The 26,720-nt window shown below is 40.9% G+C and overlaps 1 protein-coding gene across 1 annotated transcript in view; it reads right to left on the minus strand.

The window, feature by feature from the left end:
- Positions 1-1,096: 1,096 nt before the first annotated feature.
- The window catches only part of LOC125435391 (maltase-glucoamylase-like), a 103,974-nt gene continuing 78,350 nt past the window's right edge, over positions 1,097-26,720 (minus strand). Inside the window, exons 15-23 of the mRNA XM_048501591.1 lie at positions 25,721-25,837; positions 23,928-24,076; positions 22,604-22,688; positions 21,152-21,208; positions 19,538-19,668; positions 19,106-19,194; positions 17,526-17,575; positions 13,872-14,030; positions 1,097-1,222 (exon numbers count right to left, since the gene is read on the minus strand). Of these exons, the coding sequence (XP_048357548.1) occupies positions 1,163-1,222; positions 13,872-14,030; positions 17,526-17,575; positions 19,106-19,194; positions 19,538-19,668; positions 21,152-21,208; positions 22,604-22,688; positions 23,928-24,076; positions 25,721-25,837 (897 nt within the window). The 3' untranslated portion in view covers positions 1,097-1,162. The remainder of the gene's footprint in view (positions 1,223-13,871; positions 14,031-17,525; positions 17,576-19,105; positions 19,195-19,537; positions 19,669-21,151; positions 21,209-22,603; positions 22,689-23,927; positions 24,077-25,720; positions 25,838-26,720) is intronic.

Below are 26,720 nucleotides of genomic sequence, written 5' to 3' on the forward strand. Positions count from 1 at the left end.
AAGCATTTTGGGTTGGAATTCTGCACAGTTTTTTCCCCAAAACTTTTTGAAAACATTTTATTTGTGCTCAAAACGAGTTTTTCTGAAATCACATAACTAGTGATCTTTTTCCTTAAAACATTTCAAAACATTTCCTGCATGTATGCAGAGAGCAGGACATGTTTTATTTTTCTTGCTCAAGTTTAAAGCTTTCATTTTTGTTTTTTCTGCAGTTTCAGGGATTCTCCATGCCATTGCAGCTACCTGCCATTTCAGTATTTAAAGTACATAACATTAGTTTTGCCAGCCGATTATGCACACGTGTCGGCTTTCCTTTTCTTTTTTCTTACTGAGCTGTCTTGGAAGCTATGAAGACTTGATATGAGAACTGACAATATGTGCAGAGTTCAAGTCTCTGTAACTTCCAAGATAGCTCATTGGAAAAAAAAGGAAAAATGATACATGCACATAATTGGCTGGCAAAACAAACTTTATTTATGTACTTTAAACACTGAAATGGTGGGCAGCTGCAAGCAGAGGCAATGTCCATGAAAAACACATTCAGCAAGTAGCAGGTAGCATGGAGTGGCAGAAAAAGGAACCATTTTTCAATTGAAATGCTTTAATGTTCTATGCTACATGGACAAAAAAAAGCCAAAACAGTTTTTTAAAAATGTTTGAAAAACATTCTGTGCAGAAAAGGCCATTTTTCCCTCTCCTCCCAAAATGGTGATGTTGAAGATTATTTGTACACCTGGGTTTGCTTATTCTAGCCATGCACATCATCTGATTATTGTAATATCAAGTGTTGGACTTGCATATCAGAATGACTCAGCACAGATGTCATCTTGTCTGGTGAGAATAAGGGAATCTCTTTTGGTAGTCCTCTTGATTGTCCTTGGGCTATAGAAATCCATCCAGAATGCTGGAGAAACGGCTTTCACAGCATGGTCTTCCCTACTAGGACATATGATTACATGTGAGGCACTGTTAAATAGCAGCTGTCTTGAGCAGTTTCATTGAATTTAACATATATTCAGTTTGACATGGTCTGGTGATATACACTGCTCCAATATAGAAAGAGAAATAACTACGCCCACAAGATATGCAAGGCAGATTTATTTATTGAACACAATCAAATTAGACATAATTATATAACAAATAATTTCTTGGCCTCATTATTTCATTGAAGTACAATATCCAAAACTTCACCAAGTGGTGCATAAATATGCAAGGTGAGTTTCTGTTTAAAAAGAGAGAGAAATAAAACAAGTTAATGGTATACTGACTGATGAAATCACTTTCAATATAATTATCACTACGAATATTTGGGCACAATCTATACAAACTCTTAAACTTCCATAATTCCCCTGTGGAATTTTAATATTACTAAAAATGTTTTAATGTAACAAAATTATGACCATTAAATGTTGACCAACATAATACTTGCAACCTTCGCCATTCTGGGAAGTATAAGGAATCTGAGTTCAGAGACAAAGTTCAATCCTCGTTTTATTCAACAGGATTCTTATATTTTGTGAAACTCTAATGATAATTTGAGAAATTTGGGGGCATTTCCAGCTGAATACATAAAACACAGTATTACTGAAGTTAACATTAAAAATGAAAATCTATTCATGTTATTCAGAATCTTTCTAATTTATGTTGTAGCTGCTAGCAATTTGGACTTTTATATATTGTCTGTGAGATATTGCCTGAACAACCTGAACATATTTTGGTAAGAAAAACAGTAAATCATACAACAAGAGGCAGGTGAATACATTAGCAATTAATCATGAAAGAGCCAAACAGAGCAAGAGAACAACAAAAAGCAAGTATAAGAAGGCCCGTTTGCATAATTGAAGCTACACAACTTCACATTACTAATACCGTATATACTCGTGTATAAATCGACCCGCATATAAGTCGAGGCACCTAATTTTACCACAAAAAACTGGGAAAACTTATTGACTCGTGTATAAGTCGAGGCACTGAGGCATCAGTAGGTTAAATGTTTTTGAATATTTATTTCAAAGAAAAACAGTAAACTAGCTCTAAGTGGAAAAGAGGGTCAACAAAAACAATATGGTCTCAACAATAACTTTAAAAGTACAAAAACCTTAGCCCAGCCAGCAACCAAGCTAAAACACAAGAGTTAAAATCCTTCAAAACTGAATTTTTGTTCAGGGGAGGTATGTTTATGTTAGCAGTACCAACATTTCAGAGTATCTTTAGGAGACCCTCCTGATGATACCACCCAGGTTTGGTGAAGTTTGGTTCAGGGGGTCCTGTAGGGGTGATCCCCGTGAACCAAGCAGAGCCTCAGACAGAGCGCAGGAATGCCTGTGCCATCTTCTGGGTGCACACGCTCACCTGTCACAAGACCCCCATGAGTCATAGATCATGAGATGCCTGACTCACTGTCACAAGATGTCCCGGACAAAGGGACAAAGGGGTGCATACCCCCAGGTATGGATTAGGCCAGGACAGGAACGTTTCCTCTCTCACGTACGCAGCCCCATGAGTCATGTACTGTACAATATTCTCCCGCTCTCCAGCCTCCCGACCCGCCTCTTGGCAAACCCTAATAAAAGGTGCCAGGGACCAAACTATGGCAGAGTAGCCAGATCCACGGATCACGCTTCCTGCCACTGGCTCTCTCCACCGGATGATATCGCTGCATCTTGCCTCTTCCTTGCGACCCTCGCGGGCCAACTTCAGAGTCCAAAGTTATGGACCCTCAAAATGTAGCCCCATCTACTATTAGCTTCCATTAGAAACAATGGGGGATGGGGCACCCCCTTGGACCCCCTGAACCAAACTTTATCAAACTTGGGTGGTATCATCAGGAGAGTCTCTTGAAAAATCCCTGAAATTCCGGTGCCACTAACCTAAAAACTGCACCCCCTGGGGACCGACAAAGTAAAAACCCTAAAAAAAAATATTTTAATACACCTAACTCGCGTATAAGTCGAGGAGGGCTTTTTCAGCACAAAAAATGTGCTGAAAAATTCAACTTATATGCGAGTATATACAGTAACTGACACATTGGTTAATGTTCCCACAGCCCAAACACTGGCTGTTAAAAACCCTTATTAGAAGGTGGTATACCTTGGAGGTCCCTGAATGATTGTTGCACAGTACACCCTGTTCCTGGAGGCAGCCAGGAACAGTGCTGCTGCTACCATCCTGCTGCCTCCAGAGGGCTTTATGCCAACACAGGGAGAAGAAAAAATCTGAAAAGTCTCTCCACCACTGGAAAGTCCTCCATAGGGGCCAATGGACTTATGCCACCTGAAAGGGTGGCGTAAGTCCAGAACCTGGTCTGAAGCACAACTGGCTGCAAACCCAAGGTGGAAACTGACTAACATTGGCTCCAACCCCAGGGAATGGCCAGCCCTTCACCCCTGCCGGCATCCAAGCAGACGCTGGTATTGCTCCGCTGTGGCTGGAACTTTCAGCTTTTGCTGTGGCAGAGCTGAGAGGTGGCAAGCCACTCACACCTCTGCCTCTTCCATGGCCTTGCACCAGCAGAGGAAAACAACCTGCCAATCCCTGTGCCCAATCCGCCCCCCTTCTCCTCATCTGGATTGGACTGTCCATGTGCTGGCATAAATCTGTGCAGTTTCCACAAAAATTATTGTTTATTCTCTATCATTTCATTTCACTTTCTGTTAGGCATCTTTAAGAAGTTCTTGAAACCATCAATTCCTATAACATAATGGATATTTCAGCATCCCATCTACTCTTCCAAATATACTTTAACTAAAAGATTTCATATTCATTTCAAAAGAACCATATTTGGTTCTATACTGAGGCTCATTTGGCTCTAGAATCGTAGGTTGTCCTAGATTCTCACTGTTTATCTCAGAGTGTAAAATATATATCAAGCCATAATTCTATGCCTTCCGAGCAAGTAAATATTTATTTCTTTCATATTTTATTCTTATCAACCATCAATGTAATCCTAACCAAAGTTACAGCTTTCTAAATCCATTGAAGTCAACTGGCTTAAAAGGACGCAGCTCTATTTAGGATTGCACCATATATTTCCTTCTAGACATTCTTTCCAAAGATGTATCCTTGCCTTGTCTGGTGGCAAAGTATCATCTGTCAATAATTCCGTTTTTCAGCCTTGATGAGATTATGAGTGGGAATGGAGACCTGCTACTCCTGGTACACAGGATTATTCGAAAACTTTGAAGTGAGGAGGTTGTGATGCGGGAGGGGTGCTTTTAGCCTTCGCAATCCAAATAATATGAGACCTCGCAGTAAGATTTGTGTCTAATACTCAAAACACTGTTTTGACAGAGCATATTTTCATTCAAACTGTTCAAAATAATCTAACATTTTGAAGTGTTAAATGTTTCCTTCCCATCCTCTCCTAAGCTGCTATGAGCAACAGAAAAGAGAGTTTGTGGGGAGATGTTAATTTCAGTTTACAATAGAATGAGCAGGGTTTCTGTTTGTAATGTTTTTGCCACAGGAATTGAAATGTTTTATCAATCAGAAACAATGGCGTACTCTGGATTTTTCTTGAATTTTAACTTTAAAAGTTTTGGAGTTACATTTTCTCCCTTTAATGTAACACACTTTTACTGCTTGCAGGAGGAAAAACTCATTTCCTCTAAACCAAAGATACTCACTAGGCGGCTCAGGAGCCACACATGGCTCTTTGACATGCCTCCTGTGGCTATTCGGAGCATGGTTTTCTAATATGACACCAACCGCATGTCTTATGAAAGGGGAGAAAACCTTGCCCAGTGAGGTTTGTTGTTGTTAGGTAGTTTCCAACTTGAAGCAGCCACCACTGAAGAAACCAGAGGATGGGTAAACTGCAAGCGTCCCCAAAGTGTGTGCCTTGTGCTAGGGACAGAAAAAAAGGGACAGCTTCTCCAACAACACCAACCTTTCCCTTGGCCTCTACACTCCCATATCAGGGGGAGAGCACACACGCCACAGAGGAAATAGTAAAATCACCAGCCTCCCAGGATAGAACAAGTCAGCCACTATGACTCCCCTTTCTCCACAGCCAGTTTGCTCTCCTCTGGACACCTTGGCTATCTCACTCTCTGCTGTTCCGTGTGCTCAGGAGAGAATGAGAAGGAAGCAAGGGAAGTAACAGGCTCAACAGTGAGGGGGACAGACCAGGGCCGGAGTGAGGGGGAACTGTGCCCAGGGCACATGTGTGCCCTGCACCCCTGCCACTCCCCGAAAAGCACCCTCCTCTCTCTTGGTGCTACACCACTGGGACAGACAGCCCTACATGCTCAAATATAACTTAAAAGATTATCATTTGCAGTTATATATGTAATATTAATAGTTATGTTTTATATTCTTGTATTTGTGTGTTTGGTAGGGTGGCACATAGCGCACAAAACTGTCATGGGACTTTATTTGATGGTAACGGCGAATGTGGCTCCATGAGTTGTTGAGTATCACTAATTATGATTATGCATTCTGACATTTTCCTTTTAAAAAGAGAGCCCCTCCACATTTCCTCTGGGCAGGATCTCTCATCCTATCACTTGCTTCGCTTAACCAATTTGTTCACTGAGGTGGACATTACAAGCACTGTCAAATAATGCAGCATTTTATCTAGACTATATTTCCGATCTAGAAAGCCTGGCAAAAACCATCAGGAGTTGCCTGAGCCTTTGGTGATTTTATCTCTAATGAAATAGAACTTTGAGCTTGGAAGAGAATTCTTGCTTTTGCTTCTGGATTGCTATAAGGGCTATCGCAGGGCAGAACAATTTAAGGGTCACTGGGTTTGAACACACAGAACATTAAACCATGATAAATATTTGAAGTGGAATAGGGCATTTTAAGAGGTTTTGAATGCAATTGTCCTCACTGTGGCAGAGGCGTAGTCCCAACGGGGCGGGTTGGGGCGCAACGCCCCGGGTGCACAGCGTGGCAGGGGTGTGGCCAGTTTTGTTGTCATTGCAGCTTGGATCCAGGTAAACAGATCAGTCATATCAATGAGCTAGGCTAAGTTGGAAGAAAGCTTTTTTTGAAACTGCATTAATTTGCTTCTGCAGCAATAACATTGGCTCTGCAGCAATAACATTGGGTCCAGTATAACCCCAAGATTCTTAACTGAGTCAATAAGGGTCAGTTGAACTCCATCAAAAGTGTGGAGCTCAATGACCTTCAAGATCTCTACCTTTCCAACCAGCATTACCTCTGTCTTTTCAGGATTTAGTTTCAATGTATTCACTCTTATCCAGTTTACCACAGCAGCCAAGCAGTTCTTCAAGACCTCTAGCGCATCACCAGTAGATTCATATAATGATATATAGAGCTGGATATCATTTGCATATTGGTGACAACCAACCTCACAGCTACGGATGAGTTGCCCTAAAAGTTTTACAGAGATTGGAAAGCATGGGGGATAGAATTGTGCACTACAGAACTGAACAGGGCAAGTTCCACACTGATGATAACAAGTTTCCAGAAGCAACCACTTGAACACTTAGGAATGATCTGAACCGGTGCAGAATGCATCCCCTGATACCCACTTTTGCCTCCAAGCTCCTCAACAAAAGAAAAAGGGGGAAGGGGGAGGCTTAGATGGAATAGTGATAGCTGCCTCAACCATACACCTGGTGGAACAGCTTGTCTTACAGACCCTGTAGAACTGTACAGGGTGCACGTCTCATTTGACAGAGCATTGTACCAGGGTGGAGCCAGGACTGGAAAGGCTCTGGCTCTGGTTAAGGCTAGCTGGATTTCTTTCAGGCCAGGGAACTCCAACAAATTTCCATTCGCAGAGCATAGCGATCTTCGAGGGACAAACCAAGAGAGATGGTTCTGACGGTATGTTGGTCCCAGATCGCTTAGGTCAACACCAAAACTTTGAACTTGATCTGGTCCTCCACCTGAAACCAGTGCATCTGGAAGAGCATTAGTTGGATATGCTCCTATCACTAGGTCATTTCCAGAGCAGGCTCAAGGCTAGGTCTTCATAGAGCAAGTTGCAGTAGTTTAACCTGGAGGTGACTGTTGCATGGATCACTGTGGCTAGATCAGTTTGAGGTAGTTAGAGGACAACTGCTTCATCTTGCGAAGATGAAAAATGCCACGCAAGTTGCATGCACTACTTGCGCCTGCACTGTCAAAGAGGCATCAAAGAGCACACCCAGGCTCTTCACAGTTGGTGGCGTATTTAGCTGCATGCCGTCAAGAGCCAGCAGTTGGCATTTTCACCCCACCTTACCCAACCCATCTACATGGCCTCCATCTTTGCTTCAGTTGGATCTCTTTCATATACTCCACCACAGCTCCCAAACAACTGACTGAAACATCGGGTGATATCTAAATGACTGTCCATCAGTAGATATCTGTCATCTATGTATCGATGGCAGCCCAGTCCAAACCTCTGGATCAATCTAGCAAGAGTGTGCATATGAATATTAAATAGTATCAGTGAGAGAATTTCCTGTTATGGGATCCTACACACCAACTCATGGTGGGAGTACGTTTTTTCGCCCTCTTTCCCTGACCGTGGAGGAATGAGCACAGCCACTGCAAGGCTGACCCACAAATTCCAATTTCAGCAAGGTGGTTGGTCAAGATGTTAGAATCTACCAAGTGGAACACTGTCTAATAATATTAGCAATGCCAACCCACCTCAGTTTAGATACTATATCAAATGCTGCAGATAAGTCCAACAAGAGCAACAACAAGTCATGGCCTCTGTCTTTCCTCAGATATTGGATTCAAGAAGCTTCACATTCCACACTCCAATTGCAGCCTCAACAGAGCATATCCATCAAGTCCAGTTTGCAACAGCAGGCAGTTGGATGCCACAGGGAAACCCACAAGCCAGAGCTCCCTCTGCTGATTGTTCTCTAGCATCTCAACCCAGAATTCCCATTTGGCTATTCTCCATAAATTTGTCCAGTCCCCATTTAAACCGAATGGTGACCTTTCTCACAGTTCTGAGTTCTACATGCTGTAAGGCAAATGTCTCCCCCCACCCAAGTTTTTGCTAGTCTGACTTCTGCATGGCACCTGGCCTGGAAATATTTCTGTCCTTAATGCCTTTCTCCACTGAAAAATTCCCATCATTGCCCTTTTGCACATTCCACCCACAGATCAACTGAGAGAGCTGGATGGAAACAACATTTTTTTAAAAAGTCATAACTATCAGGTTGCCATTCTGGTATTAAAATGATTTGCCTTTTAAAAAAGAAGAAGGAAGAATTACTTCTAATGTGACCAGCACCCTAGTTCATTCAAGCTGCTTTATATTCTGAGTTCTTGCCTTCCCTTTACAACATGTACTTAACACCATTAATTTCTTTTTCCCAGTTGCTAAAGGACATTTTCTGTTCTGGCAGGATATGTACATATTGTATAATGGGGTATAATTGTATAATGGGGTAAATTGAAACACCCCAACTACAGACCAGGCTTTCTTCTTAGCCCCAACTAAGATGTTGTAACACAATGCCATAATGATCTATAGAGGGCTGCCATTTTCACCAAACCAGTTAACCTTCCAGTAAATGAACATACAAGTCTTCCATTCCTGCTTCAGTGACTGCATTTGCTAACAGCACAAGTTTCCAAATAAATTCACATGCTAGCCAAATCTTAGCATTTTGCATAGAGACCTATCCTGTTTACCTAATAAACAATTTGAACCTCTGAAGATTTGAATCCTCTGAAGATGCCAGCCACAGATGCAGGCGAAACGTCAGGAGAGAATGCTGCTAGAACACGGCCATACAGCCCGGAAACCACACAGCACCCAATTTGAACCTCACCAGGAAATCCTGAAGGATTCTGGGTAACTGGGTCAAAGAAGGCTATTTCCCTGTTTGTTAGATACAGGCATCACAAGATCATATTTACCCTATAGAAGCTCATTTTCACCCTTAATTCTCATCTAGAGGATGTGGCTTGAGGCAGATGGTGATAGAAACTGCTGTCAAGTTGCAGCCAACTTATGGTTGAGCTGAAGGGTTTTCAAGGCAAGAGATGCTCAGAGATGGTTTGACATTGCCTGCCCCTGTGTAGTGGCATTGGACTTCCTTATTGGTCTCCCATCCAAATACTAAGCAAGGCGGCACTGCCTAGCTTCCAAGAGCTATGCTAGAGGTACTAGAGATAGAAAATTACCCAGGTCTAGGTTGGTTTGGGAGTCCTGAGATGGCAACTAATCTACCTGTCTCACCTAAATATGGAATGCTTGTAACCACTGGGCTTCCGCAGCTAAAAATCTCATTAGGAATCCATGATCGCTCATTTTAACCATTTGCTTTACTTGAAAGCAGTAAGAGAACACTTGCCATGTTTCCAGTGAAAAGAACAGATGAGTGAGTGATCATGGAGTCTTGGAGAGGCTTCTCTAGCTCATGTTCTGTTAAAGACTGGTTTTCCGTTCCTTTCTGTGTGGGTGCAGAAGGGATGTTTTTCCCAGAGGTGTGTGGTGGTCCCCTTTTACAGTCAGCCAAAAGCGTAAACCTTTAATCATGAGCAGATTTCTGTAGTTTTCTACAATCTCTGATATGAGTGGGAAATGAAACATGATTTGATTACTATCCGGAGAGTATACTAATCTTAGTGAAAACACTCCAGCCTGGGGGCCAAGCAATTAAAGTTCAGTTCAGTTTATTAAACACAATCATAGACCAGCACAATAAAATTCAGAACAAAAAATATTGCATAGCAACAACACAAAAACCCTTTAGCTAGTAGATTTACCAACCAAAGCACTCTGTAATTTACAAGCATTGTAACAAAACTTCGCTATTGTGTATGAAACTATGTCATCCCTAACAGCAAGCAGTTTATCACAAAGTCATCAGAATGTCCAAGGTGCCCAAAAGCTCTGTACAACAGAGGTAAAATTAAACATAAAGTAAGTCATAAGTGAGTGTTTCCATTACACCAGCGCCACAGGCTTCCATGGGTCAATGCTGAAATCTCCCTATAAGTAAGGACCCTGGAAGAGCATTAAAATGTGCTCTACAAAAAGCCCATCTCAATTTGGAGAAAGTAATAGAAGTTAGATATGGGGCAGCAGAAAGTCCCATCCATGAGTTGGAAGAAGGACCAATTTATTTTTATATCCTTGCTCCTTTGATATCCAATAAATGTTGGTGAACATAATGTTTTGCTTTGTTAAGTCCCATTTCCAAAAGCTGGTCTGGGGCTAAGTCAATGGAGAGAAGTTTGTTGATTACCTCAAAATCCAATTGAGCTGTGGATCAGCTAATAGAGAGAAAGTAATAAGGCCTCAGGGAAAAGATGTAGTTTCAACCAACAGTCAGGGATAATCAGCCAGGTCCTGGTTTCTACTTTTAGGAGTCCGGCCCCCTGTCTAAGAACCACATTAGCAGTACTCTTAGGGGCATTAAAAAGGACTCGAAATAAACTTGACTGAGTTCTCTTTAGTGAAACAAAGTTGTCATAAGGTCCCACCTGTGCTCCATAAATTAGTTGTGATAGAGATTTGGCCTGATATAACTTAATGGCAGATGGGATGAAGTCTTCCCCCACCACTCTTAGAGAGGAAAAATCTCAAGATAGCCTTTGGGCAGAATCAGTTACAGATCTAGCATGAGCAGAGAATTTTCCATTATGCTGGTATACAACTCCTAAATACCTGAAGCATTTAACTTGTTCAATTCAATGCTTGTCAATATGCCAACAGAAATTCTTTACTTTGTTATTAAAACACATATTTCTTTATTTTGAATAATTGATGGTGAGATGTTTTTTTGGCAATGTAAAGTCAGAGACCTCAGGGCTTTTTTAAAACCTATGTTAGTTTGTGAAAGAATTACAGCATTGTCAGCTTATGGGAGTACTGGTAACCTTCTACTTGCCAGTCTGGGAGCAAGGATATCAAGATTCAACAATAATTTTATTTGTGAATCAATGTAAATATTAAATAAAAGGGAGGGGCAGGATACAGCCCTGTCTCACTCCCTTCTAATTAGGGACTGGGCTGGACAGGTGTCCTTCTGGGCTGAATCTGATTCAGAGATCAGTATTCTCATGAAGTTCAAAGATTAGTAGTAACAGACATTTATTAATTGTAGAGTTATGTAATTTTGACCAGAAAAAGCCTATAGAGACTGAGTGGAAAGCAGCTTTGAAATCGACAAGGGCCACAAAGATTGAGCTTTTAACAAAACTCACATATTTATTAAATGATACAAAATGAAGCAGTGACCCATGACTGACCTGCCCTGTCTGAAACTGGCCTGTTCTTCTTGCAGGAAGCCCTCATGGTCTAACTAGTCTCATAGTTTAATACAGAGACGCCTTGCATATTATTTTCTGATTATATTTAGAAGACATATTGGTCTATGGTTGGCTGGGTTGGCTCTGTCACCTTGTTTTAAAATGGGGACTATGATGGCAAGGCCCCAATCTTGAGGAATCTGAGTCATCGGATCACTATAAGTCAATAGGGAGGTGAGTATTGGAGCCTACCAGTCAACTTTAGATTTCAGTAGATCAGGAGGGATAAAATCACTGCCTGGGGCCTTCCCAGTCTTAAGATATTGGATTACTTGTTTGATTTCTTGTATTGATATAGGAAGCCAATGGGAAATAGACTCTAGAGAGGGAAATCTGGAGATGTAACCAATTGTTACTGTCTGTACAGAGAAGTGAAGTTCCAAAGTATTAGCAGAAATTGTATTGCCCATTCAATTGTAGTGGAGATGGGAACAGTTGGAAGTTAGTCTCCAAAAACATGCGGAATCTTTGTTCTTGACTATATTGATAAGGATCCTCCAGTTTTCAAAAACTGCAGTTCTCTTCTTGCTCCTTAAGAAAGTCTTATAAGCTGTTTTTCCATGGTCGAAATGCCCTGTGGTATATCCGGGAGCGTGCCTGCCATGGCACTTCTCACCCTGCTTCTAGCCCCCCACAGCTGCCTGGTTCTTTCCTAGACTTGAGTCAGGGCCGGTGTGGTTCCCCATGAGTTTGGGGCTTGTCCATTAGCACCACGAGCTCTTCCGCAATGTCTTTCACGCATGTGTGGGTAGCCTCCATTTCCTGGGTTCAGATTGGCTGAATCTCAGCCCATTCCCCCCACTCACTTTCACTATTTTTTAAATTTGTAAATCTGAACGCAGGCCGGTGCTGAAAATCAGTACCCTCAGGCCCTCTTGTCGAAAATACTTGTGCGTGTGAGAGAATTGCCGCCCCAGTCTAAACTCTTTGCGCGTGCAAGAGAATCGCCGCCTTCCCCCCTCCTCGTCTTGTGTGACAGAATCACCGTCCTCCCATTCAATGCACCCGAACACCCCAATTTTCTGTCTCAAAAACAAGGTCTTTTAAAAACTCCAATGATAGCCACATCTCATATAGAGCAGGGGAATTCTTGCACGCATGCAAGGATTTCATGCAGCCGGGGGGGGGGGGGGGCAACGATTCTTCTGAGTGGCAAGGCGGGGGAAATGGTCCTGGTGCTGCTGTTGTTGAGTTTTCCACGGCAGTGGAAGCCACCCAAGAAACATGGAGCCATTCAAAAAGTACCTCCATTTTGGTGGTTTTTGAAAGCCATGGAGCAAAGTCAGTGTTCCGGGGCGGCCCCAGGGCAACAGCGTAGCAGACATGCTGCAGTACTGGGAGCCATGGAGAATTCCCAGCTGCACTGGAGTATTCTCTGTGCCAACAATGGGGCATTTTGCTCATGAAAAATTGGCCTTATTCAGCACTCTCTAATGTTTGGAGAAGGATTGGCTTTGAAGCACAAAAAGAGATTAATAATATCTTTCCTTGGAATTACACATTATTGGTCAAACCAACTTTTAGAAGGAATTTTAGCTTTGATTGGGCTAAACCCAGCCTTGATAAAAATTATTTCAGATTTTGTATGAAATCAAAATTTGAGGAAAGAATAATAGCATTGTTCCCACTGCTCTCCTAAAAAAATTAAATATATTTCTTTGCCTCTCTCTGAGGTAGTCCATTTATTAATATTATTGTTTAACTGGCAACATACTTCTTGTGAGATTTATTGACTGCATTCAATATGATTGGGCAAACTCTGCTCTATTAAGCAAATATCTCAATAGGAATGAAGTCACTGAGAGCAAATTTCCTCACACACGCAGATTCCCCAAGGCCTCTTGGATAAAGAAGGGCAAGGAGAGCTGGGATGGATCACTGTAGTGACTACCACCCAAGTTCATGCCACTGGCTTTTTATTAGCAGGAAACATATACAGAGCCATAACAGGATGAAAATGAAGACACTTGCCCAGCACTCACCTTACATTCTCCTTTTAGGAATCCACCCTTTTAATAACTTACCAGTCAGCAAAGCTATAACTGTATTGTCGAAGGTTTTCACGGAATCACTGGGGTGCTGTGTGGTTTCCGGGCTGTATGGCCGTGTTCTAGCAGCATTCTCTCCTGACGTTTCGTCTGCATCTGTGGCTGGCATCCTCTGAAGATGCCAGCCACAGATGCAGGCGAAACATCAGGAGAGAATGCTGCTAGAACACGGCCATACAGCCCAGAAACCAGACAGCACCCCAAAGCTATAACTGTTTTGTTCCTTGGATTTGACATTCCCCCAAACCTGGGGAATTGCATAGAAATTTTCACCTATGAATAACTGTATCTAAAATTTCCAAATATTTTGTCTTTGACTTTTGTACATGAGAAAGTGTAAGGTCCAGGGGTATACATAAATTCTTATTAGGTGATCCTTCCATACAGAGGAGATAGACATTAAGAGGTAGGTTATCTTAATGAAGTTTACACAGAACTGCCATAGTAGAGATCCCCACAGCAAAAAGGTACCAAGATATATATATTTTTAGAGCCCCAATCTGTTCCCATTCCAAATCCATATCTCATCAGCTACTATAAAGTAAATGTCTCTTATCAATTCATAAACACTACTCTTACCCCATTTTCCTCATAATGTATGTCACTGCTGCGGACCTCTTTTCCATTCAGGACCATAGCATTAGGTCTTGAAGTGATGCCAAGGATATGAATTGTGTCATATGTCAGAGAATCCACTCCCCGGAAGTTGTTGTGAACAATACGGGTGGTCAAGTGACCCTAAAATAAATCAGAAGTATTTTAGGCTTTATTGAATGATGCAGCATAAGAAGAAATCAGTATAGATTTAATATGTCGCTCTTCTTAATAATACACAGAATCATGCTGTTCTACTTCCTTGCAAGTCCATCAAAAGAAAATATTCTGTTTGAATCCTGGGACTAGACTGTGGCACAGAACAGAAGTGTAGATGTGCAAACTGTTGTAAACCAGAGCATTTGGTGCATTAACCAGCACAAGATGCACAAGATCCAACTGCTGGAGATCCAATGCACCTGCAGCCATCTGCCAGTTCAATCAGAATTGCACAAGATAGTGTCTGTAAGTTTTGTTGTTTGTCTAATCTAAATTTCTCAACATACTGAAAAGGCCATATGGGAAAAAACATAGAGGGTTTTTTTTCTCCATATGAAGCCAACAGCAATTTGGAGAGATTAAGACAAGGGCATTGACAAATTCACTATATACCCCAGCACTACTCCCTAATCAAATTGGTAGCCTACAATTTCTGCAGAAAACCCCAAAATGATAGGAGATCCAAGCAAGGGCCTACCACATCTTGCACTGTTTTACCCTTGGCCATCTATTGTCATGAGAGGTTCTGCTAGATGCAGCTAATTCCCACATACTGAGTTGGCAGAGCAGGACTTCCCTTGTTTCTCTCCTCAGTGAGAACCCTGAAATTGTGCTTTAGCGGAGGTCAAGAACTGCATGAAGAAAAAGTGACGGTCTACAATATGTGGTAGAATTGATAGAAATTGCCCTCCCCTCCTCGATCAATGGAAGTACTGTTCTGCTAATGGAATAGCTGTTTGGATCCAACATACTGTGGAACCAACATACTGTGGAAGCAAAGGAGTTCTAATTCTGAGGGCACACTGAAGTCTGAAGATAATGAATAGGGAAGGGACATGGGGTTGGATCCCACAGAGGATTTCAATAGATGGAAGGGGACAGTTTTTACTGATTCATCCCTACTGTAGCAGACCTCCAATTCATACTGTTCACCAGGGGCCCCTTGCCCCCCAAGAGGAACATTTCATAGGGCATGTTGGGCTGATGCAGAAGAGTAGGGATAATATAGTCATACTCCACTTACAAAAGGATTTCTGCCAGTGGATATTTTCAGTGGATCCAAGCCACAGTTTGGACTGAACTGAAATCAACCCAAAGGCAATCTATCTACAACACTTTTGGTGGGGAGAACTTGGATGTTCATCTGCTGTGCAACTCACATGTCCAGTACCCACACTGCTCTTGATGCCAACATCTAGCTTATTTGCACTGCCAAGAGCTGGTAGACAAGCACTGCACATACAGTCTAGACAGCCTCTGAGCTAGGATAATGTTATGCTTTTATTGCTCCGTTTTGTTTTGTTTTAAAAGAGAGAGACTCTCTAGCACTAAAAACTGAAGCAAGAAGAAAAACTACCCCCTGGGAAATGCTGTCAATAGCTTTTAAAGTGCTTCTCAAGCAGTAAAGAGACCTTAGAGCTAAATGAGTGTGTGACTTGCCAGGCTGGATCAAACCAAAGGCCATCCATTTCCAATAGCTGCAAGGGAAATATTTCTAGTTGCAGCTGGCAACAACAGAAGGAGGTAGAGGGAGTAGGTCTTCTCAGAAATATCTCCCATTTTATTATGTGGGGCTTACTCCCAGGTTTTAGAATAGCACCCTTGCAATGTCATCCTAAACAGAGTTGTCTCCTTCTAAATCCATTGAAGTAAGTGGTTTTAGAAGGGTGTAACTCTGCTTAGGATAGCACTGTTATCAAGGCCTCTTTTATTGACTTGCTTGACTCCTTTTTAAAAAACTTTCTCCACTAACTAATTAGAAGAGAATCTTACTCTGTATTTGTATTTATTTGGCTGTATTTTATAGTTAATGAAATGTTAATTGCCTTGGATATTTTTCTTTACAAATACGAAGGTAGGATAGGAACAGATAAATAAATTTAAGGAACTCTTCTTTAAATAGCCTCAAAAAGGAGCCAGTGTTCACAATATAATTAAGGTAATTGCAGGCACCGAAAAGATGAATATATCACATTAGAATTGAACAAAATAACCTGTAAGGAGCTTAAATCAATTATGAAAGGAGAACAGATTTTGTTAAAGAATCGTTTTAAAAACAATTAAGAATATGGGAAGTATTCTAAGGCTTCTCATAGACTTCTGTTTCATATCCAGAATTCAGACACTGCATTTATAGATGGAAATCTAAACAGTGCAATGAAAAATTGATGCATTACTGAGCCAGCAATCAAATGCAAAGTGATTTCCATCTTAAGTACAAAAGTGGTTACTGTCCTTCTGTAATGAACATCCTCCATTTGCTATAGACCAAATGCCAGCAAAAATGAACATCCTCCCTTTCCCACTGAGATTATAGCATTTTCTCTAAGACAGGGAGGAAAAAAAGGGAAGCCTGAAAACTGGACAGCATCTGCTGTAGTACAAGGAGGATCTGACATAAGTCTGTAGAGATAATCACACACAAAAAACAGTTGTCTCTTCTTCTATTCACTGTCAGTGCTGGAAGCAGCAGGTCTGGGAACAGCACCACAGGAATATTAATGTCATTGTGTTCCTCCGAACTGCTCCTATTAATTGCATTCTTGGGAACTGAATGCCATGAAAATCTTTGCAAGCATTTGAAATGTCCCTCCTCTCCCCCCCCCCCAATCTTTTTTTTCTTTTTAAAGGCAAATGGCTTATGGCTAGAGCTTTGTCTGTTTATCCATCAGTAAATACTTCATTAGTCTCTAATTGGTGGCCAGGTTTTTATTTCTTCAAAGTGAAATATCTGGTAATGATATGCTTGGCATGCTGACATATAATGACAACCATGTTTGCCACCACTACAAACAACAGGAAGCAGCTGAGGAAAGGCTTTTAGGAAGAAGTGCATAGACAGTTTTCAGATATTCAAGAGGATGTCAAAAAGAAGACAACCATCATTTGCATATTTGCAAAGACACAGTTTTGAATAGAAAGAGTGTGTGTGTGTGTGCGGGGGGGGGGTGTTCAACAGCCTCCTAACTATCAAAGAAACTCACTGCAATGAACTACAATCAGGGGAAAGGCTAAGGCATCCTCTTCCTTGAATAAAGTCAAAAGTCAGGTGGGAAGAGTTGTAATATTGTGTCCTGTGATAGACAGCTGGACTAGAAGGATAACTCACTGGGTATCTTCCAAATACAAGACTGCTGGCAGCTGCTGCTTACAAGCTGTTTCCAGAACAGTATTTTAAAAAGCGTCTGGATAGGGGTCTGTCCCCATAGGAAAAGGATGTTTCTGCCTTGCCTTACCCACTTGTCTTTTCTTCACCTGAAAGCTATTGCCACTCTTTCTGCCCAGTTTTCACTCTTTTTCTATCTTTTTGGCTTGTACTATACTATATTTTGGGCAACACTAGCCATTCTCCTACATACAGCTGCTGAACATATCCTTCATTTGCCTAGTTTTTGCCCCTCACTCTATGCTTCAACTTACTTCTGTGTATGTGTATTTGGCCAAGAAATACATTCCATTCTCTGTAGTGTCTGTCAAAACAAAAGGCTGGGGTTAATATCAGATTACCCAAGAAAGAATCTTTTGATCTGAGAACAGTACCCAACAGCAAATGCAATGAGCCAAATCCGAAGCTTGCCCATTCAAGCTTTATCTCACCAATTTCATTTCTCTCTTTTACACATTAAGTGAAGGGATTTTGTGGATGTCAGCTGCTATTGGCTAACTGCATAAAACAAGAGGGGGTCTGTGAGGACAGAAAAATATAATTGCCCTCACTGGCCCCTCCTCCACTCCACCCCCGCCCCCCAATCCAGTACTGCTTTCCTCCTTTTCCGCCTGCTGATTCCTTTCCCCAGTTCTGGTTCTGCATTCTCCCTCCCACTTCCTCCCCATCCTTGCATGGGTTGTGGTGGCCACTGCTGCCACGCCAGGTACCATTTTGGATTGAAATACCATCATGCCAATCCTTTTTTTGGCAGTGTCTGTGCATGTATACATATCACTTACCAGGGGTCTTGGAAGGGACCCATGCCTCAGTGCTTCAATCACCAGCATCTCCAGTTAAAAGGATCAACAAGCAGGTGATATGAAAGACCCCTGTCTGTGATCACAGAGGCTCCTTCTGCACAGCAACTGTATAATGGGTTGCAGTCAGGATAAAGGAACCCGTTTTCCTGTTTTTGCATTCACATGCATCTGTGCAGGCAGCGATTGGAGCCCATGGAAACAATCCGGGTTGCTGTCATGCTTTCGCATGGAGACCCATTTAATTTTTTAATTACTTCCCACCTGTGCGTAGCTATGCAGGCATGCAGAAATGAACCCCACAGCCATGCTGATGTCCCACAATATGACCATCTGCACCTGCACAGCTAAGATTCAAGCTGCGCAATTTTTTTTTTAAGGGAAAAGGGAGCCAAATAAAGTGCCTCCTGCCTGGTCGTTTGTTTGCAAGCAGCTGCAACTCAGGATTTTTGAAATGACTCGCTAGTTTAGTGATTTTCAAAAAACCCACGTTGGGGGAAATAACAGGGTTCAGACTCGTTTGGGGGGGTGAGATCTGTGTGAAGTCTCCCTCCCCAAAACAGTTTTTTTAGTGTCCTACACCTGTGTTTATTGGACCTTGTGGAAGGGGCCAGAGAGTTGATTCTAGTCTGAGAAAATAACACTAACCTAGATAGACCAATAGTCTTATTCAGCTTAAGGCAGTTTCACATATAACATCTGGTTATTTCTCCCTATTCCCCCCCTTTTACAAAGTAGATTTTTCTGAAAACTGGGGGCTCCCCTAGGTTTGCAGAACTCCAAATTGTAACAATGGCTGTCCCCAATGTGTGGTTCTTTGACTAGATAGGGAGGAAGCATTTGGCTATTATATAAATATATAAATTATATAAAGGAATATAACAGCTTTTTTATGCAAGCATCACCTGGATGTTTTCAAAAGACTTATTACTGATTTAAAGTACCGATAGATTGAACATCAGCCGCTGGCACTATCCAAACATACAGCATAAATGCCCAGCCTGAGAAGACCAGAAGACACCGATTGAACTCACCAATAGATTCACCATCGTCCCAGAAGAGAGAGCCTGAGGCTTCACCTTGTTCATTCAGAGCAACAATGAGGCCAAATGGATTTAGACGGCTGTTGGTTAAAAACATTACTGACATAAAATGAAGGTACAAAGATGTCAAGAAACAAGATATGGGAGCTCCCAATGTCAGCAACAGAAGAAAAAAAACTTGACTCAAATAAAAACAAAGATGAGTTACCACCCAAACACTTACTGATTGGTTCCCCACCCTGGGACATGGACAATATATACCCACTAAAAACATTCCCTTCTCACTGAACACAGTGTGTAATAGACTTCCCTCTGTGATACACCTCTGAAGATGCAGCCACAGATGCAGGTGAAACGTTAGGAACAAGATCTACCAGACCATGGCCACAAGCCCGGAAAACCCCCAACAACCAGATGAGTTACCTTGTTGCAGTTCTTGTGGCTGGTGCTTGTGTCGGTAAAATGTATCCTCCTCGGATAAACAATGGGATCTTTTCCAATGGGGCAGGAATTCTGACATGTGTATTGAGCCAGGAGGTTGGTATTTTATCACCCTACCAAAATATTGGATGCAGTAGAAGGATTCTTTAGAAAGCAATCTGGACAGAACTGATTTCTTGTTGTGTAAAGCATTTTCAGAAGCAACACTTAAATTTCCAGTAATAGAAATGAAACCCTTCACCAGTGAGGCCAGTGGTTTTTTAAACAGCTCCCGGGAAATTTGGGGTTCCTCAGAAACTCTTCTTCCATGAAATGATCCACTGTGGTAGATAAGATTCTCTGCATGATTCTTTTCCATTGTTCCCACAAGGCATAGGTACCAAAGAGCTCAGTTTATATAGTCCAGCAGTGAGGTCCATCAGCCTACTAATTGTAGTGCAATCCTAAACTAAGTTACATCCTTCTAAGTCAACTGAAGTCAATTAGCACACTTTTATGAAACCAAAACTGAAACCTTCAAATGTTTACTAGTAGGAATGTCCTAAGGGGATTGAAAAGAGAACCAGGAGGAACTCTGTAGTTATAAATGCCACCAAGATGAACACATGTTCCCCAGGACCACCTTCTGAAATCTATCAGTGAAAGATGACGAGATCAGAGTATGGTTCTTCTACGAGCAACCCCCAATGGGAGATCCAGGAAGAAACAATGGTTGATAGCATGAAAAGCTGTGGAGAATCAATGGGCTGCACTCCTCCATCTCTCTGATGATGCAGATTGGCTGTCAGGATGACCAAATTAGTTTCAGTTTCATAAAGGGGTGAAAAATCAAGTTTTAATGAGTCAAGATAATCAATATCAATCAGCCTAAGAGTTTGGGAGTTGAGCTGCCAAAACCCATTCAACTTGGCATGAAGGGGTATGCAGAGATTTAATTAAAAGTTGGATAAGTTTAGCATCCAGGCCAGCCTCAAGCTGCCTCTAGTAAAAATGACTGCAGCTGTTCTTTTAATTAGGCTATCACTATCTAAACTCAACTGGCTGCTTCCTTGTGCCTGGTTGAATGTTATAACCAAGATATGCAAGGGTCGAGCATCAGGTAGTAGGCAGCCCTCTATCAAGAACCCTGTGTTCTTATGCTGCAGTATCTAAAACTCACTGAAATATTTCTGGACATATGGTGCCATGGTGCCATGAGAACCAAAGCAACCATAGTGGCCATTTTGAACTGATCCCACCGATTGCCTGACTGCCCTAAATGTAACTTGCTTATGGAATCACAGCTGGCTTTTAAATGCACAGCCATTCACAAATAAATCACAAACTTTATTGTGAAATCAAATGAGAAAACATGAATTTTCCCTCTGCAAAGATCGAGTCACATTTTTACCCTCTTGAAATTATAGTTTTTTAGGATTTAGCAGAACATAGAAAAGGTGGGAATGAAAATTATGAAAACTGGGAAATAAGTTAATTGAAGGACACTTCTCAGCTCCATCAAAAATGATGAGAAGTTGGTTATCTGGAGGTCTATGAATTTTTTTACAAAACACTGAATAGTATATAAAAAAGAACATTGTAGTCCTAACTACATACCGTGTAGTAATCAAACCAGGGTGCTGCTGGAAAATAGACATCCACCGATCTTGCTCCCTGTAAATGTCATGAAAGCAGAGACAACGTTATACATTTCTAACATATCAAACTTTACACAATATTGTGATTTTTGTACAATTCTAATATACCAGCAGCAAATTACTATGTGATGCTAATCTATATTATGCATTCCACTGATTTCAGCTGAAGAGTTACATGCCTATTTAAACCTATCCCATGAAATGAAATCAAATCAATGGAACTCAGGCGTGCATAACGTGCTTAGACTTTAAAACAGAAATGACACAAGGTCCTGATTTTCAAAACAGTCAAAATGACCGTAATATAGTTTTTCATGGTTCAGGACCAGTGTGCTAAATGACAGGAAAGTAAGACCCCAAAAAGTGTGCCCTCCTTTTATTAGTTTATCATATTTCAACTGTTACCACAGCAGACAACAGATTCTAAATTCATACTGTAAACTATGAATAGATGTGGAAATACATGGGGCAGAGTCACTAGTACACCTGAACATGCACATGGGGGATACATGTTCATCAGGTTTTTGGATCTGTTAAATAACAGTAATTAAGCCAATATGATAAGTTGGTTTTCCGCGTACTAGATCCACTATGATACTTGCCAAATACAAATTTTCCTTGTGATCAAAAACTGGGATCAAATATCATGCAAAACCATGGATTAATTAAATTATTGTGATAATGGTGATCATCTGAATGATCTGTTTGTTAGGATCCATCCAATCAAAAACCATGGTTTGAAGTATTGGCTTAATAACTTCAGTTTTGTGTGATGTATGAACATGAACAGTACTGTCCTTGCCTCAGTGGAGACAAGATAACAACTGGGTCTCTTTGGAGGAGATGGCGGTAAGTCTGAAGTTGATGAAATCAGCATTTGTCAAGAATTTGAATGATCGTCCACGAGTCAAATTTTGGTTTCACATACTGATCATAACTAAAATAAGCCACGAATTCACACAATTGTCTGAACCAACCCAAATAATAATTTGTGAAATAACTGTCCATATTAATTGTGGTTCAAACTTCTTCTTGGAGCCTGGCACCATGACACATTTTTATAAAACACTGAAAAACTCCTTTGTTTTTTCCCCATCTTCTTCCCTTTGCCAAGCCCCAATAACTGATGACTCTGCATCTGCAAAGGCAGGCGAGAGAATTGGAAAGCAACTAGATAAGGGCTAGACATTCACTGCTTAACTTTTCACATGGAGTCAATCTCTTTGGATAATTGACTAGGATCAATTTATAATTAACTAGCTCTAAAAACCAATCTTTCTTTTTAATTGACTGTGTTCATGCATCAGTACTATCAGTATAGGAAACAGAAGTTCATCTTGCATCTAACCAAAAATCAGGAATGGTATACCGTCATTCAGAATTACAGCATTTCTAGGAGTGCAATACTTGCCTGCTGAAGAACTGGAGTGATCATCAGAGCGGGTCCCCAAAGGAAAGCAGTATCTATGCCATGAGTCTCCTGGTCAGCTGTAAACCTAGGTTAAAATTTAACCACCAAATGTAAATTGTATTATTTCTAGAGACTGACAGAATATCTCAGTCCTTGTCACAAAGTAGCTTCAGGGAACTCAAGATCTTCAGAGAGAGGCCCCAGGCCCAATTCACAAGAGGTACAGTCATACATTTCAAAGGTCAATCCCATTCAAGAAAGAAGGCACTACACTCCTTTAAGTCTTGGCTGAATCACAGTTCCTACTTTGGTTGTAAGAAGGGCTGATGAAACCATTCTCTGACAACTCCTCAGTTGGTATCTGACCTCTGCTGGTGCCCCAGATGATCGATAAACCAGCTGGTGTATCAGCCAGGACTGATCCCTGCTTAGGTTAACTAAATATTCAGGCACTACACATTACTCATCTCTCTGGTTCTTGCTGCTGTTCCTAAGTTTGTGAACAGTCGCAGTTCTCCTCGGCTTCAGCTGGCTGCCTCACTGACCACCTGTCAACCTGCAATCCTTGCATTTTCATGCCCACGTGGGACACAGTGCAACCCATCCTCCTGTGTGCATATATAGAATGAGCCACCTTGGCTTCTGAAAGTAAAAAGATGGCACCACTAAAGTCTTAAAGGTTAAGTGGGATGGAAGCAAGTGATAAAGAAAAAGAAAACAGAATGTATCGAAGGTACTCTGTTTTCCAAAATAATTGACAGTCTTGTGAGGTTAAAGCAAGCAATGGATAAATGTGCTCGAGGGCTTCCTTTAGGCACCCTTCTCTACTTCTCTGTGACAAAACAAGTTTCCTAGACCAGTTTTATTGAAAGGTTTAAAGACAGCACTTTTTAAAAACCTTCTATGCGAAGAAGAAACATGTCATGTCCCTCTTTTCCACTCACTCAGAAGTTTTTTCTTCTGAAACTTGAAATGGCCCCAGGGAGTCACTATTTGCCCTGTTGGGAAAATTTACCTGCAGAATGCATTCAACCATAGGTATAGCTTAAGTTTCCTTCTAGGAAACCAGTGGTTCCCCTGAACCATTTTAGATCAGCAAAATGACACCAGAGAGGAGGCTTAAAGACCCTCTCCCCATGCACCTTGGTCATAGGCCAAATTAGGCTATGCATGCCTGGGTATTGAATTCCAAGCATGAAACTTACAGCACACATTTGATCACAAGGATCCACTTGGGACTTCGACAGGATGAAAAGAAAATATAATTTGTAACTGTGCACTTCACAATGAACCTGTGATTAAGAAAAAGGAATTGTTAACTTACTCATGCATTAATCCTCGGGCCACTGTATTTCCAGAGACATGAGCTTCATAGAATAGAGCATATAAATATGGCAGGAGAGAATATCGAATCTGCAGGGTTGATCGAGCAATTGTAGCAAATTCAATCCCAAATGATCCTGGGTCTTGTTCCTGTAAAAGAGTGGCAGTTTAGGTTGAAACATTTCAGCTGACTGCTCACCCCTCTTGACAACTTCATGTGGAAAAGTTTAAGATTTTCAATATATTCAAGTATGTTTACTTAAGTAGCTTTCCAATATATTAATCAAAGAATACTTTTTGATGATCCTGATTAAGGAAACATGAAACTTTAGTAAAGTGTTTATAATGCTGGACATATCTCAGAGGAAAACAGTGTTGCACCTAGCTGTAACTGCTGTTCATTGAGCGGTTTTCTGTGCACAAGCACATTGGGACTACACATGAGAAAGGCCAGCAGCTAGAGGACTTTTCCAGTCCCTCTCTTACCACCCTGGGTAGGTGATATACATTCCCTTGGATATTGATAGAAGAATTGTGAAACCAAGTTTGAAATGCTATTTAAAAGCTCACCGTTTAGAGAAAGCAAAGGCATTTTTACTATTTTAATTATACTTATGGTTCTTAAACTATATCTTAAAACTGTATCTTAAAACTGTTGATTTCTGAGACAACTAAATTTGACAGCAGAACGCTTCTTTTTTCCAATCAGCTCACATTGTTCAGCTGTAATCAAACCTCCCCTTGTTTTTGTTAACGTTGCTTATTAACATTGGCAGAGTTAATAGATGCGCGTAGGTATTAGCTTCTTCACAATATCAGCAGTGCTCACCAAGCACTGATGTGACCAGGATGCTAAATTCTCTTTCCGTGAGCTGCATATTCCTTTACATAAACAAAGTGTAGTTCATATGCACCGAATGTCTTTCTTCAGATCAGGAAAAAGAAGTTTTTGTTCCAAATGGCTAGTGACTTGTCATGTAAACCAAATTAATGTCCACTCTGTGAAAAATGTACACCAAGTGTATTGGGGGTACATTCACAACCCCAAGCCAAATTCCTATTCTTACCAAGCAAATTCATTATCGTGGCAAAATGGAGTATTTCACAATACTCAAACTTTGAATCCAAACATATTTAAACACTAACATTAACTGTAAAGGAAAATAATTTTTTTATTAATTACTAATGTTACTAGCATTTAGGGAGGGGCTTCTATATTTATCTGTTTTTTTGAATGAAGCCTAATCACTGTGCAAACTACAAGTAATTATAACATTTTTCTTTGGGATCAGCTTCCTTTTGCAAAAGAAAAGAAAAGAAAAGAAATCGATAGTACATTTTTATCCACTGGCTAGTGTAAAAAACAACAGCAACAAAACTCCTCCAGTGGCAACATTAATAGTATTTGGGGTTTTATTATGTACTAAGTAGTTTTTTATTTACGGAAAGAAAGTGGTCAGTGGCTGAATTTTGGGGACACTATTTACTATTGAGCAGATGACAATAATATGAAATGTTGTTATACATTCTGACAAAAAAAGTGCAACTTTGCCTCCAAATTATTGATGAAATGTTTTTAAATACTGAAAACACTTATGATAATTAATTATATTGATTTTTGATTGCTCAAAGCTTTTCTATTTCATTTAGGCCTGGCTCTAGATTTGGTTATCTGGAAGACTCAAAAGCATGAGAAAATTAATTTCTCATACAATGCAGTGATTCCTAAGAGAATTCCTATACTATGTCTGCTTGAAGGCCACATTGCAACACTTCCAAACACCGCCTGCTTACCTGTTGGCCAAGTGCATTATGGTTTCTAGCTAGTGGATAGAAGGCACCAAGCTGTGTCCAACGTAAGCATAGTTCAAAGTTGGTATCAAAATAAAAGCCACAGATATCTGCACCGACCTGTCAAGACAGAATTGATCAGTAAGTATTCCCCTGTAGGAGTAACTGCTGGGAATTTACCCCTGTTACACTTGGATAAAATGCCTACTCTGAAAGGTCATCTGGAGCTATATATGCTACTGTGGGGAAATAGTCATTTTTTGCAGGCGATAAGAAGTTTCAGCCCAGGATGGTAATTTTGATTATATGCATTTTTGAAGCATGGGACTTCAGGGTAGAGAGGGATAACCTTAGAAAATTACTATTATTCATTCTCTTGTAATAATTTGATTTCCTGCTGATATGATTATAACTTAATTAAGAAACTCAGATAAACTGTAGTGCTGTTTTAGCAGGATTTCATTAGTTCAGACTTTGTTGAACTCACAACTTCCACAATTCAGTTCCAGTTGCTGGATGCATTTTGATAAAAGAAACGGATTTGGATTTGCATCCCTTCAAGCATGAAGAACTGTTGTTTTTTTCTCCTTTGGAACTAATAGGCCAGATAGGTAGGGCTACCAATTTTTAACCAGTCCATCTATTGCACCTTTTAATGTCAGTTTGAGCTGCAGGAATCAACAGGCAAGGCTATTGAGATCCATCATGCAATGAAAAGTTTTGAAGACCCATTAAACTTTCATTAAAGGGACAAAATATTTCTTTCCCTGGCTAGTTGGTATCCTTAGCCAGAAGTCTTGAGTGAGCATGTCAATATAAAAAGAAACCTGTGAAATAGAGTTCTGTTTACTAAATGTTTTTGCATACTAAGAAGATACCATCAAAATTGTGATAGGATGGATTAGAGGTTATGGTTTGACGGGACCAGAGCAAATTGGTGTTGTGTCAAAGCCTGCTGAAATTCTATTTTTTTTTTTGGGGGGGGGGGGGGGCATCGGACTTT

This window comes from Sphaerodactylus townsendi, linkage group LG06 (genome assembly GCF_021028975.2).
Source record: "Sphaerodactylus townsendi isolate TG3544 linkage group LG06, MPM_Stown_v2.3, whole genome shotgun sequence".
Taxonomy (NCBI): domain Eukaryota; kingdom Metazoa; phylum Chordata; class Lepidosauria; order Squamata; family Sphaerodactylidae; genus Sphaerodactylus; species Sphaerodactylus townsendi.